Genomic DNA, 19,199 nt, shown 5'->3' with positions numbered 1-19,199 from the left:
CACACAGAACACTGTTCCATCATTGGGGGGGTGGGGGGGAGGGTAAGGGGGGTCCATAAGGGAGTACAGTGAACAGCTAGCACAACAAGATTGAAATGGCAGAGAGTTCCCTAGGAGATGTTCTCAGGGGAGACGTTACAATATGAACAATCAACTTCATCTGTTTGTGTTCACAGTTGAATGTCAGTGGGTCCCCGTTCCGAGTGGAAATTCTCCCCTGCCGTCACTTCATCGTGCGTTGCTCCGCTTGCTTTTTGGAAAAAGAAGCGAAACATCTGCAGGGTGTAGCTATAAAACGGGAGTATTGAGTCGGCAACTGGAGATTTGGATTTTTCAGCGAAAACATTTCTGTGATCCGAGTCTGAACTTGAAAAATGTCATTTGAGGGAAAACAAGATTGTTGTCTCAGAAAAAAGAGGTGTGCCTTAATGGGAAGAAGAAAAAACACCATATTGAAAGGCTGTTAGATACATAATGATATAGAACCTTGAACATTCTTTACCAATGAGTACAATGATGATGGTTTTTTTAGGAGTAAAAACTGTAACACGAGTGGAAGAACTAAGAGGAGAGAGAGAGAGAGGAGCAGCATGCTAGTCAGCCAGCAAATCAGTTGTTGAAATATAACGAGTAGTTAGCAAACTAGCCAGTTGTTTGCCAGCTAGAGAGAAGTGAATTCCTAAATGCTTGCGAAATAACTAACCACAGAGGAAGTCTTGCCGCTGTTCTATTGGAAACTGTCAGATAGCTGTCACTAGACAAAGCTGCAAATGCACTCAGGGAAGGCATTTCTGCCCACGGTAAGTTATTGGGAAACTAAATTACACAGATTAAGGCCTGTCGAAGGGGAGAAGGGAGTGAGAGACTGGAGTGCAAGGGAGATGACAGACATGGTATAGATGCTGACATTTGAGGATGAAGTATGCATGAGACACGAGTGAAGCATGTGGGCACATGCACTGATTTCAAGGAATTCCCTCAAACACAGGAGACTTAAGTTCAGAAACTCACGCGAGCACAAACACGCATGACCTTACGGGTACTGAGCCTAGATCCTTGGACTTTCAACACCAAATCAACTGTTTAGGTTTGGCTCAACCCTGCAGCTCTGTCTTCAACCCCCACCAGTTGTCTCCATCTCTCTGTCTCCCCCTCTCCCCCCCTCTCTCCCTCTCCCCCTCTCCCTCTCCCCCCCTCTCTCTCTCCCTCCCTCTCTCTCTCTCTCTCTCTCTCCTTCTCTCCCTCCCTCTCTCCCTCTCCCCCCTCTCTCTCTCTCTCTCTCTCTCTCTCTCCCTCTCCCCTCTCTCTCTCTCCCTTCCTCTCCCTTCCTCCCCCTCAGCCTGCCTCAGTCACCTCTCAGTCACACCAGTGCTTCTGAGCCACGGAAACGTCCCACAAGCAGCTGAACTGGGTCTTTTATTCATCCTAAATTTAGACTCCTGATCCGGGAGCCTGGCCTGTGGGAAGCACTGCATATTCCCCCCCCCCCCACCCCCCCCAACCACCCCCCTCCGCGAGAGGACCCGGGCCGTCCGCTGAAGTGCCCGATTGTAACGGGGGACAAGAACAGGGCCTCTGTCTGAGGTGTGTAGGTGTCCTTCCCCTGCTTCGCAGCGAGGGGCGAGGAACGCAGACTCAAGCTTTTGCTCTCTCCCTCTCTCCGTCTCTCTCCCTCTTTATCTCTCGCTTTCGGCCTCCTCTCTCACTCAGACTGTCTGCTCTCTCTCTCTCTCTCTCTCTCTCTCTCTCTCTCTCTCTCACTCCCATAAAGTTATCCTTTATTCTTGCTCGAAGACAATGGGGTCCCTTACACCTAGCCTAGGGCAGTCCATCCAAAGATCACCCCAAGGACGAGGGCGAGCTTTAGCTGTTCAGCAATTTATCCTTCGGGAATGACATACCAATAATGCTTGTGGTCCAGACATGTGTTTCAATCAAATAACCCCACTTAGAGGTTAGAGAGCACCATATTGGACGACCTTCCTTCCAAAGGCTTGGGCTGTAGCTACTGTATAATTTACTGTTCTGAGCTGAATATATACAGCTGAGGTAGCCTTGGAGCTGTACCAGGCTTTGGAGAAGTCTTTTTTCCTCAAACGAAATAGTAGGATTTACAGACATCTTATCCATTAAGCGTATTTTGCAGTGAAAAATATGCGACTATCCTTGAAAAATGTATGTTTAATCAACACATAAATGCTAAAGTATTAAAACCAAGAGCGGGAATCCTAAAGCTTTGGTCTGAAACCCTGAAAACGGTTTTCCAAAAAGAAAGAACGAATGAAAGAAAGAATGGAAAGAGAGTGTTTGTGTGAACAGAATGAAAAAAAAACGTCTTCAAGGCCTCGTAAAAAGGACGAGTCAAACTGTCGAGCCCTTGTTCCTCAGGCGGAGGTTGACCACACGAGAGCCGTGGAAAAACACCATCCATGTTCCAGACAGCACAGCAGACAGAGGTACTGTCACCTACGTTAAGAGGGGCATTGTCGTCATCATTGTTTATCCTGCAGTGCATCTTTTTGATTTGACATAGATTTGACGAGGCAAGTCATTAAGAACTCATTCTTATTTACAACGGCTGCCTGGCATATCCTGCATCCATCTTCAAACGTCCTCCTCCTCGCCATCGCTCATCAGCCTTCCGCGAAGGCCTAGATGCGATCGAACGACTCATTTCTCTTTATGATTCGTGCGGCACCATCTCCACGTTATTACATGTACATCGAGCTACATCCTCCTCGTCTTCATCCAAATGTCATGCTCCTTCATCATCCTCCTTCATCATCCCTCCTCCATCATCCCTCCATCATCATTGTCCTCATCATCCTCCTTCATCATCCTCCTTCATCATCCTTCCTTCATCATCCCTCCTTCATCATCCCTCCTTCATCATCCCTCCTCCATCATCCCTCCTCCATCATCCCTCCTTCATCATCCCTCCTTCATCATCCCTCCTTCATCATCCCTCCTTCATCATCCCTCCTTCATCATTGTCCTCATCATCCCTCCTTCATCATCCCTCCTTCATCATCCCTCCTTCATCATCCCTCCTTCATCATCCCTCCTTCATCATTGTCCTCATCATCCCTCCGTTCCTTGTTCTTGGAAAATACCGTTTTTTTGTACTAACTGGTCCACGCCCAGTTCATCACTGGTTGACTAAGCGGCCCCATCTGGCTGACACACACACTGAGCCACACGTGAACAGGAACACTCAGGACGGTCCAGTCATATCCTGAGCGCTGTAAGCTGGTCGTGATGCAGCCATTGGTGGAAATAAACTACTTTCAAGAGGCAGGAAGAGAGCCACACAGGCAGCTTGTTAGCTTTAAGCGCTACATCAATAAATAAACGAATAATTATGCTGCTGTTGAATTCTTTTTCTTATATGGTATATTCAAATATTCCTCAAAGCAGCGATATCGAGCGTCAAATCGAAAGTGTAGGAGAGAGAGAGCGAAAAGAGAGTTTTGGTTTGTCACCCGCACAACTTGCAATTTACATTCGATTCTGCCTGCCACTCATTCTTTACATCCCTTGCACCTCATTCATCTGTGTCTTTCCCTGCTGCACCCCTTTCAATTGGACCTGTCAAGCCCTCAAGCAACCCCCACAAAAATTAAGAAAGGCAGCAGACGAGAATATCGAAGACGTCCCTCAGAAGTACAGCCCCCTGTTCCAAAGACCCTGAAATTGAGCGATACGATTTCATCGAAGCGTAATGGAACAGTAGGTATACAGCGTCTCCCTCTAGTGTGATACTGGTACCCACTTAAATTAACAGATAATTTCTATTTGCGACTAATGGACGCTACTCAGTGATGAGTATAGCAACATGCTCATTATTTTCCATATTACCGACTCCCTCACGCGTACTCAAGATCACTGGATTAGAAAATGCACCGAATAGAGCTTGAAAAGCTGTAAGCTTGCTCATTGAAACCCATAACACACAATGCAGAGTATTGGCACCAGGTGAGCTTATTGGTCGTCTAAAACCTCAACACCACAGTCAAAGGTCACAGGGCACAGAATGACACGTCTCCAATGGATGTCGTTATGTCGGCGATATATTGAAGTGTGTGCAATTAGAGAATATCTACAAAATGCATGTGCATGTACATTGAATGGTCCGCATAGGCAACGCTGTTAACATACAGCAGACTAAGCCCTTGCATTAATATTGTCAATCTCAAACGAGATACGATGAGAGGAAATCCTCTCTGTCACAGACTCTTTTCAGAAGGCTTTAATCCAGCTGTCTGTACCCCGGGCAGGTTAGTGAGACGCTACAGAGCTGTACGAGAGCTAGGACCAGGGTACAGAGGTGCTGGACCTGCCGCGCAGGTCTTTGGGGCTTGCTGAATGCACTAGTAACAACAGGATCCTGAGACCAGATAAATGTTTAGACAGGATGAGCTCCAGGTTGTGGGCACACACACACACACACACTAACCCACGCGCACACACACACACACACACTAACCCACGCGCACACACACATGCACACTAACCCCCCCACACACACAACGTGCTTCAGGATTCTGTAAAAAAAACAGGATGAAACAGGCCGATTAAAGGAGGAGAGAGATAAAATACTCGAAACTTTCCAGTGTATACATCCAGACAGGAGACTTTTCTTAATAAGACCCCAAAGGTGAACAGTTCTCTTTTCCATTTCATTCTGTGTTATAGACTAGGGGAGCTTGTAGCTTTGTAGGTTCACAAAGGTACGGCTCACCAAAACAATTGGCATGCGTTCTAAAGGGAATAAAAGCAATGAAAAATAGGAATAGCGGATCTAAACTACTACTAACTTCTAGGGTTTCATGTCCTTAAAGAGCTTTTACTTGCGTACTTGTATTAAAGTTTGGTCAAATTCCGACTCAAGGTACTACACCAGATCTCCTCTATGGGCATCATTCATCACAAGCGTTGAATAATCTAGCTTTTGTCAAGCTGTGAGTGCTGCTTTCTCTGACAACACAATAAACTGTGGACACGGCCTGCTAACCTATGCCCCCCCTCCACCTAACAGAGCTAACAAAATCAATCTTGGAGCAGGTGACAGCCCAAGTGATTTTGTGTCAAACCATCCACGACCCATTAAGGATCATTAGTTCCTCCTGGTGCAGTTTGAGGCCTCTTGCTTGTGGATGTTTAGTGTTAGGCAGGTCTGCAAGGCCTTAACACCTTCAGGTGGAAGACATCCATCCAGGGCACTCACCTACATATATCTCCGAGGTTTCAGGAGGTGAAAGTGAGATACAAGACCCCATCAGTCAGCGCTGGGTGTTTATTTTCCTACTTTCGCTTTATTCCACGTTGGGAGTAATCAGTTGTACAGGGGAGGCCATTTTCCGTCGCACACCGCTCCAGTGGTTATCAATGGGACCTTTCAGGAGGGTTGCCTTCCTCCCCTGATTGAAACATCATTTCCTGTTAAAACTGCACACTAAGTCTATTGAGATGTGCCCCCACAAGTCTTTCTCTATGGGTCTCTTCATACCCACCAGCATGGCCCGGAGACCCCGATACTTCTGCTGCCACATACACAACAAATCAGCTCTCAGACAGAGAGGCCTGGGTGCGTAGTGCACGGGGCTCACACACACACACACACACACACACACAAAGAAAAAATGAAGCAGAAACTCTTTCCAAGAACACACACATGCAAAAACACCCACTTGAGCGCGCACACACACACACACACACACACACACACAAAACCTCTCTCCCCACACACACACACACAAATCCACCTGAAGGACACAGGAGCAGGGTCTTATACCGCACTCCGAACTCCCATCCAAAGAAAACAAAGGTCTTTAAGAGAGGCCTTGACATCTTAAACACAGAAGCCTTGCAAGCAGAACCAACAGGAGACTCGTGTAAGCCTATATTTGAAAAGCCCACCAATCACCTCCCTGCTCCCAATCCCTGCAGAGAGCCGCTATAAAACATGCTACATTAAATCGACTTTTATTTCGCTTGTACTATAAAATAGGTTGTCAGCTCCTTGACGTTTTGAGGCCACGGCAGGAGCTGAGATGAGAGTGTCTTTGTCGGAGCAAAGCATAGGGCTATGTTGTCTCTCTCTCCCTCTCTCTCCCTCCATGTGTATTTCTCTGTCTCTTTCTCTCTCTTTCTCACTTCCTCCGTCTTTCTCTCTGTCTCTCTCTCTCTGTGTGAAGGCTAAGAGATTCCAACAGTGCCACCCCCATGCGCAGGCCAATTACCAGAAAAACACATTGACTCCTCCACCAAAGAGACGTGGAGAACACTGGAGTTGACGTCCTCAGAGAAGAATCTCACAGCTAGCGATAGCGCCAAAAAAAAAAAATATGGCCAGTCTGCAAAATCAACTCTGACGTTTTCTAAACACAGGAACATGTACGGTGAGATGTGTCTCACCGTACATTTGGGTTGTTCGTTTTTCTGAGTGACATGGTTTACCTGTAGGTCAAAGAATTTGCTGTATCTTCTGTAGATGACGTGGGAGGTGGTGTCGGAGTAGGTGACGTTGATGAGATACACCTGCCAAAAGAGAGGGGGGAACGGAGAGTTAGCGCCGCGGATTCTCATTAAAAACACAGGACACATGACGTCTCCCTCCAGACTCTCTCACTCGCCTTCTCTCTCTTTCACACACAAACACACACACACACATAAACACCTCCCTCTCCCTTTCCGTCACACACATGCAAAACACACACATCTTCTGTCTCACTGTCTGCCAACACTGTCCTACTGCACGTACACACACACACACACAATCATGAATATGCACCTCAGCATACACACACATACAGTACATACACACACACACGCTCAGGCTACACCAAGACACAAATCACAAAACGCTTCAAAGTTCAATGACACACCCATCTATCTGTCAGTGAACAATATCGGGGGCTGGACAAGATGGTGATCTCATTTTCATTGTCATCACACTGACCTTCTGCCCTCGCCTCAGCTATTGTAGTGAATCGAAATCAGATATACAGCCCGGTCCTGCACCCAAGGCTTGGTAATTGATGATGATATCATCTCCAACCCATACTAACATAGGAAGCCTATCAAGGGCCTTGGTCATTTCCCATCACGGAAGTCCAGATGGGTTTGAGTGGGCCAGACCTAAGAGTTGATGATGGAGAATTCTTAAGATAGACTTGAGAAATCTTGTAAGACTTGTATTTGTTTTTCTTTCCCTATGCCTGGAGTTTCTTGTGAAAGAGTGCACTAGTTCATACCACAGTCAAGAGTTGGGATGCAGACATTGTTTAAATTGATTGGAGTAGATATTTTACTGTATGTTTGTGTTCATATCTGGACCACATCTACATCCTATAGTAAATCTACAGTTTGTTCATTGTTTCTAATGTAGGCCTATAGTGCTAAAGACATTGTGACCTACTGTTACCCTCAACATTGTTTTTAAGTCATATTTCTGTAAACACACAAAAGGTTGCACGTTTGTGGACGTTCAATGCATTATATTTCATACTCAATAAGCATGTCAAACATGTTTACATCTGCCACTTAGTCAAACTAAAGACTTAAGGCCACCTACAAAACTGCCTTTACGACCTCACAAAATGTTACAGTCACACTGCCAAGCCATTGAGACAGCAGCAATAATTTGCCCATGTAGTCGCAACTTCGCGAACATAAGACCAATTTACCTCAAGTAAGCCTTTGAGAATGAAACCTGAACTGATTACTGACTTTGCCTCAGTAATTCTCTCATTCTAGCCTCTCTTCTACCCTGACCTAGCCAAGCGCTATCCTCCTGATTGATCTTTTGCACTGGCCGTAGCAACATGCCAAGATCTGCCATGCTAGCTCAAGATGAATTAGGTCGAGTGAAAGACCCTGACGTATGACAACCATCCGTACGAAACAAAAGAGGTCTCCAGAACAAAGTGTTTAAGGGCTTATTGTTACTGGAGAGACACCAGCTATTGCTGGCGCAAGGCCATGCTATGCTAAGGTTTGCTCTCCCATGAAAGGGGCTAGCGTTAGCTTAGCATTCGCAAATGCAGGCGCTAACTACAATAACCGTCATGCTATGCTCGTATGGCCTTGGTACGAACACAGAGCCAGAGGGTTGGTGTGTGTGTGTGTGTGTGTGTGTGTATGTGTGTGTATATGTGTGTGTATATGTGTGTGTATATGTGTGTGTGTAGATGATTGCTCTTGACACAAAACTGATATGATGTGCAATTACTTCCTCTGATATGATGTGCAATTACTTCATAGGGCCATTATGACATTTTCCAGATGACATACCTCTTGCCATAGCATATTTTATATGACATTTGGGTATGTGTGTGTGTGTGTGTGGCGTGTGTTTTACCACAGATATCTCAGTGTGTGGGCTTCCCCTACTTCAAGTGGGTGTATGTTTTATAAACTGCTTGTGACCTGAATGGCATGTTGGGATATTATCATCTTCCTTTACACACACACACACACACGCACGCGCACGCACACGCACACACACACACACAAACACCACTACTGTGCCTTTTGACCACTTAATTTGACCATGGAGCTCAACCTTGCTAGTCTAGGGCCAGACTGAGGAGGAGAAAGATGCAGACTCAGGAAAAAAAACTCCCAAACCCCAGAAGCAGATGGATCTGTCATGGTAACACAGACCGACCACAGTGGAAAACAGAACCATCCCCAGTCCACGCCCAAAATATCAAGCTTAAACCTAATGCCCTTCCAGCACGAAAATAGTCTGTCTCTTCACAGGCAACCGGTTCAAACACCCGAGCCTGTTCCAGAACACTGGTTCGATACACTTCGTGTCTAATGTGCAAAGCCTTCTAACCATCTGGGAAATAAACATCATTCTTAAGAGAATACCATCCATCCAAATGAGCCTGTTCAATTGCAATATTCAATGTATCTTCCTGGGGAGGAGTCCTTAATTTGATCCACGGTGTTGAATTCGAGCTGCTATCCAGTGTGACGGTTCAGAGGTTATTTACTCTGCTTCTTTTTTTCAAGCTCGAGTCACGTATTTCTGCAACGTTTAAAATAGACATCAGACATGTTGTGGGTTGACTCATGTTGCCAAGTGCGTTTAGTCGTGAGTGTGCTGCACTGCCAAAACCATCTAAATCGTCTCTTTTAGAGAACCTAAAATGAATCATAGAACAATCCATGTGGAACAAAAGTTCCACCATTTTTTAGACAAGCTGGTAAAGGTAATGACTGAGTTTCCCCAATTTATTGTTGCACCCGAAGGTCAGACACAAATCAGACACACACAGCGAAGAGTCCCCATCGCTACCTTTCAAAACATTTGAGGAATGTAAGATCTTTGTCATTCCGAGATAGAGGTCAGAGCTTATCACACAGATGGAAGTTGTTGCAACACAACAAAGCTATGCAATGTCTAGACCAATAAAACATGGCAGCAATTCAAAAAAACATGTTAAAAAAAAAAAAGTTACAGACACTTGGGTCACTTGGGCTGGCTATGCCTGCAAAGGCCTTGATGCTGTGCGAGATACTACCTTTCATTACGGCACACTCAACCATACAAACATCTTAGACATATTAAACCAGATTAAGCATTTCCTGCATAACCATATCTGACAGTCCAGTCATAAAGCTGGATCAGATATATATCTGAACAATTAGCTGTTATGGTAAGTCATCCTGCATCTAGATTTAGAGGCAGGAAGGTGTTACGAGCTGAAACGGGTGTGGAGGTATTTAGAAACAATGGCTTGCCTCGAGAATAAATCCCCATGTAACAGACCACATCGTCCAAACGAGGAATACCAAATGACAAATAGGTAGGGGAACGCAAAAGAACATGATTAAATGTGATCTGACAATGTCTAAGACACCGATATATTATTAACCAGTCAGGAAAAGGTAATATTACAGCACCGTGTCTCCAACTGCCCCATGGCCTCAACACAACATTTCACCAGCCTTCCAGCCGAGAGGGTTTGATAAGCCAGTCAAAGGCTGAAGGTAAAGAGATTCAGACGGCAGACAACAGACAGAGACGACACTCCTACACGTCTGTGATGAATTGAGCGTCCCAGATACGGCTAGAGAGACCTTATTCATGCGTCGTTCTCCACGCCGGGGAAAGATCAGGAGACAAGAGTGGGTATTGAAGCAACAGAGAAAACGCACAAAGGCATGAATAGTTATGAGAGAGAATATTGGAGCTCTGGTTATTTCGTGACATTCCACTGTTGAAAACCATGAATCATAAAAAAAAGAAATCGAGCTGACAGATTTCTTCAACCGTTCTATAAATGAGTCCCCCCATCCCCTCCCCACCACCACTCCCCCCTGCAATAACAAGCTGCAATATGTGGCACAGACACAGAAAACAACTACTTTGTGCATTAAATGACGAGGGACAGATTGGAGAACTTACTGTGTCAGTGGGATCCTTGTTGTAAGGTTCACGGTTCGAGGCAGAAGGGGAAGCCACGAAGCATACTGCTTGCTGAGGACTAACTGGAGCCTGTGGGCCTAGCCACTAACTGTGCACAACCCCGCCTAAAACTCTATATTTAACTTAACATATAAAACTTACCGGAGACATCATTCCCTAAAACCCAAACTCTTTTTCACATGGCTACGTAGAAGGGATTGAACTACAAAGGGGAAAAGGAGTGGAAATACTATTGGGTAGGCCAAAGGGGAGTGATGTCTTTCCAAGCAAACCACAGCTAGGCTAAATATGTGCCTTTACTAATAGGTTGCGGCAGTTTTGTAATAATATATTAAAAGGTTTTAATGCCAAGATGGGGGCGACCATAGCTGGGAGCTTGTGCCTTCTATAAACCATCCACAAGTGTTGTCCAGATCCAGTCATGAACTATAGCATGGAAACCCCCTTGAGGTCAGGTTTGCATAACAGCTGCCAGAATAGTTCCCAGTGTTACCCTTCATGGCCACCCCTCCTCCTTGAACTATGGACTCTTCCGGTTTTTCGGAAGCACCCAATCAGGTCTTCCCGTCTCTAGCCTCCATAGGGCGTAGGAAGTGCGGGCCGGGCAAACAGCAGTTTCCTGAAAGAGAGGGGGGGGTTGAGAAAAGTGTCGATTCAGCGAACACTTCCTCTCTCTCCCACCCCCTTTTCCTCTTTTCAGCTTGGTCATGTACCGTCAAGAGAGAGAACAATTAAAACGGGCTGTTCCGGAATCAGTCCCAATCTACACTGGGCTTCTCAAATGACAATCCCAAACACCAGATCTAAGAAAACATATGTTTCTCATGCAACGTGTTGGTTAAACACAGTGACCACTTCATAGAGAACACTGGTCAGGCTAGTCAACCTGTACGCTCTTAGAACCTAGGGTTCCAATAGGGTTCCTCTTGAAGAGCTGAGGTTCTACACAGAAACCAGTTGCTTCTGAAAACCCTTTTTTTGAAAAGTGGATTCTTTAAGGGTTCTCTTTTCAGACTAAAGTTTGCATAAGAAGCCTTTTTGGAAGGAAAAAGTTCTTCAAGGATTGCTGTACTGAGGTCCAACACCAGTCTTGCTGTCCCAGGCTTGACTGGCCGAGCCCACACACAGTAACAACGGTCTTGCTGGGTTGAAGTACAGCTCCCCAGGACATTTTCTCAGAGCTTACTCCGCCCTGTACATGACGGCCACACACGTCTTCTATCCCTGCGTCGTGAACGCAACTCCGTGACGGCCTCTCCGGTGCGAAAGGCGGGCTGTTACATTTACATTTAGTCATTTAGCAGACGCTCTTATCCAGAGCGACTTACAGTATGCACAGGGACATAACCCCCCGAGGTAAGTAGGGTGAAGTGCCTTGCCTAAGGACACAACGTCTTTTGACACGGCCGGGAATCGAAGCAGCGACCTTCTGATTACTAGCCCAATTCTCTAACCGCTCAGCCACCTGACTCCCTGTTGAACACAAACAGCGTGCAGCGGCGAGATGTGTTCAAACTCTCCAGAGTGAGTCTTTACTTCTGCCCGCGTCTACCAAGCAGGAGGACATGTTGGATGGCTGCACTATGAACGGGTGCTTCCATGGAACTGGTGATTTTGAACGACAGTGAAGGTTTGGACTTGAGCGAATGAGGCGGATGAAGATTTGCCCACTGTTGCGTTGCAAATTAAACGCGCCGCCATCTCTGACAGCATCTGGTTGTCTGAGACATGAAACAGTCACCAACATGTGCGCTGGTAATAACAGTGAAAGGACAACATCCGTTCCGGAGTTAACACACTCATACACACACTCACACACACACACACACACACACACACAAACACACTCACCCACTCACTCTCAAGGCCTCTTGTCATTGACAGGGTTAGGCCCGTGTGAAAAGAACTGCTAGCACAATGACTTCACTGATAGACGTCAGCAATGCAGCCCCTGACTCACACACACACACACACACACACACACACACACACACATGCACACACCATGCACACACTCACACACACACACTGAGCCCCGAAGCCCCGTGGTCCTTCCTGTTGGACTCCATAATCGTCTCTCTCACTTTCTCTCTCTCACTCTCACACACACACTCATTCTCTCTCCTTCCTCCATACCTTATCCCCTCTCCACACCAACACACACAAACACACACACCCCCCCCCCTTCCACACACACACACACACACACCATGCAGGATCGCCATCCTCCTTCCTGCTAGGTCCTGCCTGGAGTCATCAAACGTCCCCAAACAATGGCCCTTCCAGAAAGCCAGTCTCATAAAAGTGCCCTCTAAACATGCGTTCCTAAGTCAGGTCGGACGCATTTGAAAACAGGGACCTTTCTTTGTGCACTGTGATATCACGCTGTATTTTTGATAGCCCAATAAATACTAAAGTGGTGGAACATCACTCTGAGGACCTGTTTCACAGAGCTAAATAAAACACACTTGCCGTCTGTTGGCATCAATAGCCTGAGTGTCTTTTGTGTGTAGTGTATTCATGCACTGGGACTGGGACTTGCTCTGTGACAGAATTGCTTAAGTCAACACAGTTGTGTTCTCTTTTTACCTTGCTTTCTTTATCATCGCCCCCCCCCCCCCCCCCCCCCACCCCGGTCAAGAAGGAAGCAGTGTTTTGGGGTGTAATCTGTGTGTCGGAGCCACTCAGAGGTCCATTCTGTCTCCCTCAGGACCAGGCGGCACTTCTTCCTCGAAAGCTTGGACTTGTATTTTCTTCACACCCTTCTCTCTCTGGGTAAGCATTCTCGGCGTTGGTCTCTAACAGGACCAATTACATAAGTATAGTGCCCTTCTTCTCCTTCTCTCTCCCTCTGTCTTCCTCTAATCCCACTCTCTGTGATCATATCTCTCTCTCTCTCTCTCGTCCTCTCTGTCTCTTTCTGTCCTCTCCCCTCCCTCCCTCCCTCCATCTCTCTTTATCTCCTTTCTCACACCATTATCTCTCTCCCTTTATTTTCCCTCCCTCTCTTTATTTTTTTCCTTTTCTCACTTCATCCATCTCTCTCTCTCTCCCTTTCTTTATTTACCATCCCTGCCTCTCTCCCCCCCCCCCCTTCCTTCTGTCTCTCTAACTCTCTGGTTTCTTCTCACAGTGACTGGCCGCGGTCTCCGGGGACGGTAGCTAGGGGGACGGTAGCTAGGGAAACGAGACCAGAGACAGGGTCCTTCGAGACACAAGTCCTACACAGCGGAAACTGGTCTGGGAAGCTGACGTGACAACCAACAACATCACGCCGTACGCAGTCTGTCTCGTAGACCACAGTGCTCTGACCCAAGTGATCCAAGATGCTGTGTTGTGGAAACGTGTATACATGTTTGTTTACATTACGTAGGGTTAGCTACCTTACATGGACTGTTCGTATGTGCACGCGCAACTTTGAATCCAAAGCGCTTGTGATTGTAAGGACTCGAAGGTTTGCACGGAGAGAGCGTATCAGCGTGATCGTGCTTTCATGACAGCTGTTGATTTGCTATGTATAGAACACGAGGCTGCGTGGGCAGTAGATCTCAAGATATCCCATCACTTCACAAATGAGTTATTGATTATAATCAGAATCAGAAAGGGATTTATTCACCATGAAAGTTTGCACAGACAAGGAATTTGCTTTGGCAGGAAGGTGCATACAATAAACATATACCTAAAATGTAAATATGTGGACTACCTATACTAAGGGTACATAAACTAGCAGTACTAAGTGGGATTAGAATAGAATTAAATATACAATAAAATATTAATGTCTATGATATGGGCACATTTCACTGATCTCATAAACATTGAGAGTGTGCATGTCTTGATGGGTAAATATGTTCTGAACTGCATGGGTGCAGAGACAGCAGTGGAACGCAGGCAATGAGCACACAAGGCTGTATATGTCTGTCATTTACTTTGGCCTGCATGTACACTATCCATGTTTCTGGAAGGCAGGAGAACATTGAATCAGTCAGTCATTCGTATTTGCTAATGACAATTTTTTGCAATTAGTTTTTCAATTTGCAATAACCTAATAAGCTGTCAGGTTTTAGGATGTTGATTTGCGACCCTACGGGTTGGTTGTGCTCGTTACACCATGCCCTAAACGTCCTCTGGGAAATCCTTCAGTCTGGAAAACTGGTTTAGTTCCACTTGAAAACGTGATACAGTAGTGTGCCAGTGAGCTATGATAGTCACCATATGTCAGACAGAGTAGTTATCTGTGTTTCTAAAGACATTCAATATTATAAAAAAACTGACAATAAGGATGACGATTTCATAATACTATTATACCATGACAGCCTATTCTGACGTGATGCAATCAATTCAGAACCTTAATGAAGCGTCATGGATTTGGGGTTAAATCCTATACTGAGATATAATCCCATAGAATTGTAGCCTTCCGTCAGTCTGGGAATAAGTGCCAGTTCCAGTGCTAGGATTTGAGCGGGACCAGGTAAAGCTATTGCAGAATTATTGATAGCTACTCACGTAGTGTTTGGATGGGTTGCGTCTCTTCTCCACGTCCACGACTTTTACATCCAACACTGTCCGAAACTGCATCTTGATGTATTGTATGGCTACGCACACACAAACAATAGCTGATAAAAAATACTGTAGTATTTAACCGGCCAGTCTTGATACGCTGCAAATCGAAAAGACTATCATTGATTTGGTGTTTTGTCGGATAATGGTCCTGTGCGATTAGTCTGATGTTTCACCGTTTGTCAAATAACACTCGCTTGACGCAATGTAGCCTCTCAATCCCAAAGGAAAACTTATCACAGTCTCTTTAAATCAAGAATTGTTATCTTTGTCACTAAAGCATGGTGGCAGTTTCCTAATGCGAGATCTTCGCGCTGGACACATCAAGGAGGAGGCGGTCACCTCAAATTGAAAAAGTGGAGCGAGTTCCTTTGTGTCGTCCTCAAAACCTTAAGCTGGGGGGGGGGGGGGGGGGGCAATACCTGTAGGCTATATGGTTTGGGGAATGCAAAAAGCCGTCTTTCCACCCTCCAGAAGCCGCAGATATAAGCAAGCAGCCAAACCCCGAGCGAATTTGGGGAATCGTGTGGGATGGGCTTCAGAAGCGTATGAGCTACTTGGAATACAGTACAGCAGCTTGCGAAAACATGAGGTCGTTCACAAGAAAATTATTTACGTTATATAAAAGTAGCCTACCTTGTTTTTTTGTTACCGAGATTCTAAATGGACAAGAAATGATATTCGGTGCCCATGAATTAAGTGTATACAATCAGATAGGCTCCCTGGAGACTTACAGAAAAAACGCAGAAAAGTTAAATTTGCTGACAGATACAATACACTGAAACGGAGTAGTATTGTTGCATAGAGCTCAGTTTATTCCATTTAGAAAACACAGAATGTAATCACTGGATAGCATACACATTATATGGATTTGAATCAATGGATGCTATTTGCATTAAGTCTCATGCCCACTTGGTTGTTGCTGTTTATTCCACCGATGTTTAATTTGACGCAAAAGTACGAGCCTAACAAAGTAACTGGCTGTTTACAAGGCACTGACGTCAGTAGCCTAGACTTTTCTAATGAAGGTTCTGATATGGATACAGATGTTTCTGAAATAGCCAATCAGCGTGTGTCTCTACACGGTAGAGTTAATTAGCAACGAAATACTGCCCCCCTGTGCACATAAAATGCAAAGGTCTTCTGATAAAACGCACGTGCTTTAGTTTCAAATGTCCATCCTAAATAGGATTTACAGAAACGTAATCAATAAATAACTTAAAGGCATGTCAAACGTTTATCGTGACTAATGTACTCGTCAAAGTTGTGAAGGATAATTCCACAAACTTGCCCCCCCAAAAAAAAAAAAAAAAAAAAGATATCCTGTGGGGTCAGAGGATGGTGTAGTGGTTTTCACTGGTGCTTATTATGTCACTATTACACTCCAGAGCCTTTAGGACCAGCTCTATGGCTGGCTTGCTCATGTTTGGGCTGTACCTCTGTCTCACCCCCGAGAGGATGTGCAGAACATGGCAGCCCTTCTCAGCATCTGTGGGAGAAACAGCGACCGTCAGTGACCGCAAGATATGTCCGTGAGTCTGCTGAAACGACTAACAGAAACCTCACATTTCTCTCTTCTCGAGTCCTCCCTGATGATGTCTCTGGTTGTCATTTGTAGATCCTTATCCCCTTCGGTCACCTAAAAGGAGTTCAACACATTTGACCCCAACTCACATTTCACAAATTCAAATGGTTTCGGGGCAACCGTTAGGGGATTCAAATTCGAACAAACAGAAGTGGGATGTCGGCGGCGGTGACGCACGTGGTAAACCTCGTCTTGGGACTTGACCTTGCGGAACACGACGCCCTCGTCCTGAAGGACCTGCAGGCTCTCTTTCAGGAGCTGGCGAAGCCGCTTCGAAGCTGACGGGCCCGCCACAGGCTCCTAACATCACCAAAAGACCATCAAGAAACCTCTGAGAAACAAGTGATTAATCCACACACTGATGTAGGACCAGGTTTAATTGACACCTGCGAGCTATTTACCTGTGAACCTGAAAAAAACAACACAAACACTGAGCAAATAGATGGGGGAAGTACAATGTTGTACTGCCTTTTTGCACCTTCCTGCCATCGTAAATTCCTTTGTTTGTGCAACCTTACTTGGCGAATAAAGCTGATTCTGATTGAGAGTGACAACGAGAAACAATGCTAATACAGTGTTTGCTGCGACAGCTTACCCGGTCTGTGGCAGTTGGCTGAGGTCGGCCGGTGACCAGAGGCTGCAGAAGGTCTAGAACGTCGTACGGTCTGAGCCTCGAAACCTCTTTCTTTTTCAGGTAGTCTTTCAACACGCGAGTGGCCTGGCCAAGCAGAAAGGCAGCAGAGCCACTGCAAAGTTGTCAGAAACAAAACAGGAAAGGATAAAAGACAAATATTAGAGAAGCTCACAGCCAATACTCACCATCTTCTTGCCTTTAAACTGAAGTACCCATGACTGTCCATCTATGGCAGCTAATCAACAGATGTCTCCTCTGTAGACTATGCATCATCGCTCGCAATTGAATCAAAAGACTGGAACCGTTTGGATTGGAGAAACAGGGTCAAGCCATGGGGTCGAGCAAATGAGCTCTAATTGCATTAACCGCAACAGGCAGTATTTAGTACCACTTACCCTGCAGTTTGGGGGCCCTGAGCGCTGTTCTCCGGATTGAACGGTTTATCGTAGCACTGTCTGTATAGCCCTGGGACTTCCGTCATCCAAGCTATCTGCACCGACATCACTGGGTCACTCACTTTATCTGGACACACACACACACACACGTGTGGCGGTTAATGGAACTGTTCCAGGGACCTGTGTGTGTGTGTGTTATTCAAGTAATTGTGCTGTTCCCAGTTGCACTATCATCACTAACACAAAAAGCTGTGTGTGTGTGTGTATCCATCCTCTCCCACTCACAGTATGTGGAGGCCATGATCTCTCTCTGCTGTCTGGAGGTCTTGACGGGCCCCCTCACTCTGAGCAGCTCCCCTATCTCCAGGTGGGAGCTGGTCCACTGGGCCCGTCTCAGACTCTCCAGCTCCTTGACTGGGTTAAAACCTCCAGGACAGTCCCCCAGGGTCGTGGAGGAAGCTAGGGATGAGACAACAGCCTGTCAAGTGACTGATAACGGCTGTGATTTCCCGAGGGGATGATTAAAAGTACCATTTATCTATCTATGGAACTGTAATGATATTTGTTTGAGACGTTTGTTTTGCACACTGTGCTGTTACACAAACCTGACATGGGAACTTACATTTACCAGGTTCAGTCTGGTCCCTCCACTTTTCGTTCTTCCAGCAGAGGCAATTTATGACACCCGTGCCATCATCGACTGTGAATTAAAACCCACAAACGATTTGAATTAATAATCTATGATAAAGACCCGGTTCTGATATGAATCCTATTTTACAAACTTAGGCCAACGAGTGCCTTTTCGCATCACACTAACCTCCATAACAGAAGAAGTCTTCCCTCTCTCTTTTGTACACCACAGTCCCAAGAACATCGACTTTGTAGATTGGATGTGAGTTGTAGAAGTAGATTCCTGTCGTGTGTAGAGCATCTAGCGATTATTAACAGCAATGTGATACTAAAGCTACTGTGAAACATAGGCTATAGCTTAGACAGCTAGCCTAGCTACCTTGATAACCGATGTTATAAGAGCGAGACAAACTCTCCTTCATTCCATACCAGGAATTTGACAGCTCTCTCTCATCTGAAGGATGTCTTCGATATACAATCTGGCAAAGGCGGTGAAGACTGGGTCCAGTCCCCAAAGCATAGACGGGGGCTCCTCGCCCGGATCCATCGATGCAGGTTGCATTTCATAACTTGTTAAATTAGCTAGCTGAAGCTAACTAGTCTAGGTAATTTAACCACTAATCACGCGCAAAATTCGCTAACCAATCACTTGAGGATATTCTGCTCAATGGACTTCCCTCGTGTGCACATAACATAAAAAATGGTGTTTCGAAGATACAAATCTTTTCTGCGCTTTTTAACTCATTTATTCCGTGCTTACATCCAGTTTTACACGAATCGTTACACCCTCATTTACCTTCATATGAAAAGCTACACTGAGAGCCTATCCAAAATAAACAAAATCCAGATGAACTTGATTTGTTACTTGAATTCAGTGATGAACACACCCAAAACTTCTCCGTGTAGGCCTAGTTAGTTGTTGAATCCATCTTTGAGTTTGAGTTTACTTGCCAG

The 19,199-nt window shown here is 45.6% G+C and overlaps 1 protein-coding gene across 1 annotated transcript; it reads right to left on the bottom strand.

Annotated features, from left to right (window-relative positions):
* Window positions 1–15,790: 15,790 nt before the first annotated feature.
* stn1 (STN1 subunit of CST complex) lies at window positions 15,791–19,142 on the bottom strand. The gene is made up of 9 exons (XM_067259570.1): window positions 18,675–19,142; window positions 18,433–18,528; window positions 18,238–18,315; window positions 17,901–18,074; window positions 17,616–17,742; window positions 17,182–17,332; window positions 16,764–16,886; window positions 16,568–16,640; window positions 15,791–16,490 (listed from the first exon to the last, which is right to left on the bottom strand). Exons 1-9 carry the CDS (start codon window positions 18,805–18,807, stop codon window positions 16,333–16,335), a joined length of 1,113 nt encoding a protein of 370 aa, XP_067115671.1. The 5' UTR covers window positions 18,808–19,142; the 3' UTR covers window positions 15,791–16,332.
* Between the last annotated feature and the right edge of the window lie 57 nt (window positions 19,143–19,199).

Source organism: Osmerus mordax, chromosome 21 (genome assembly GCF_038355195.1).
Source record: "Osmerus mordax isolate fOsmMor3 chromosome 21, fOsmMor3.pri, whole genome shotgun sequence".
Taxonomy (NCBI): domain Eukaryota; kingdom Metazoa; phylum Chordata; class Actinopteri; order Osmeriformes; family Osmeridae; genus Osmerus; species Osmerus mordax.
Note: the sequence above shows the minus strand (reverse complement) of the source record. Positions and strands in the feature narration are given on the sequence as shown.

Excerpts from the sequence above, each read along its gene's own strand:
- stn1 (XM_067259570.1), bottom strand. The coding sequence starts at position 18,807 with ATGCAACCTGCATCGATGGATCCGGGCGAGGAGCCCCCGTCTATGCTT. Across the intron at positions 18,316-18,432 it reads AGACTTCTTCTGTTATGGAG|TCGATGATGGCACGGGTGTC; the intron begins GTTAGTGTGATG and ends TTTAATTCACAG. Across the intron at positions 18,075-18,237 it reads CCAGACTGAACCTGGTAAAT|CTTCCTCCACGACCCTGGGG; the intron begins GTAAGTTCCCAT and ends TCTCATCCCTAG.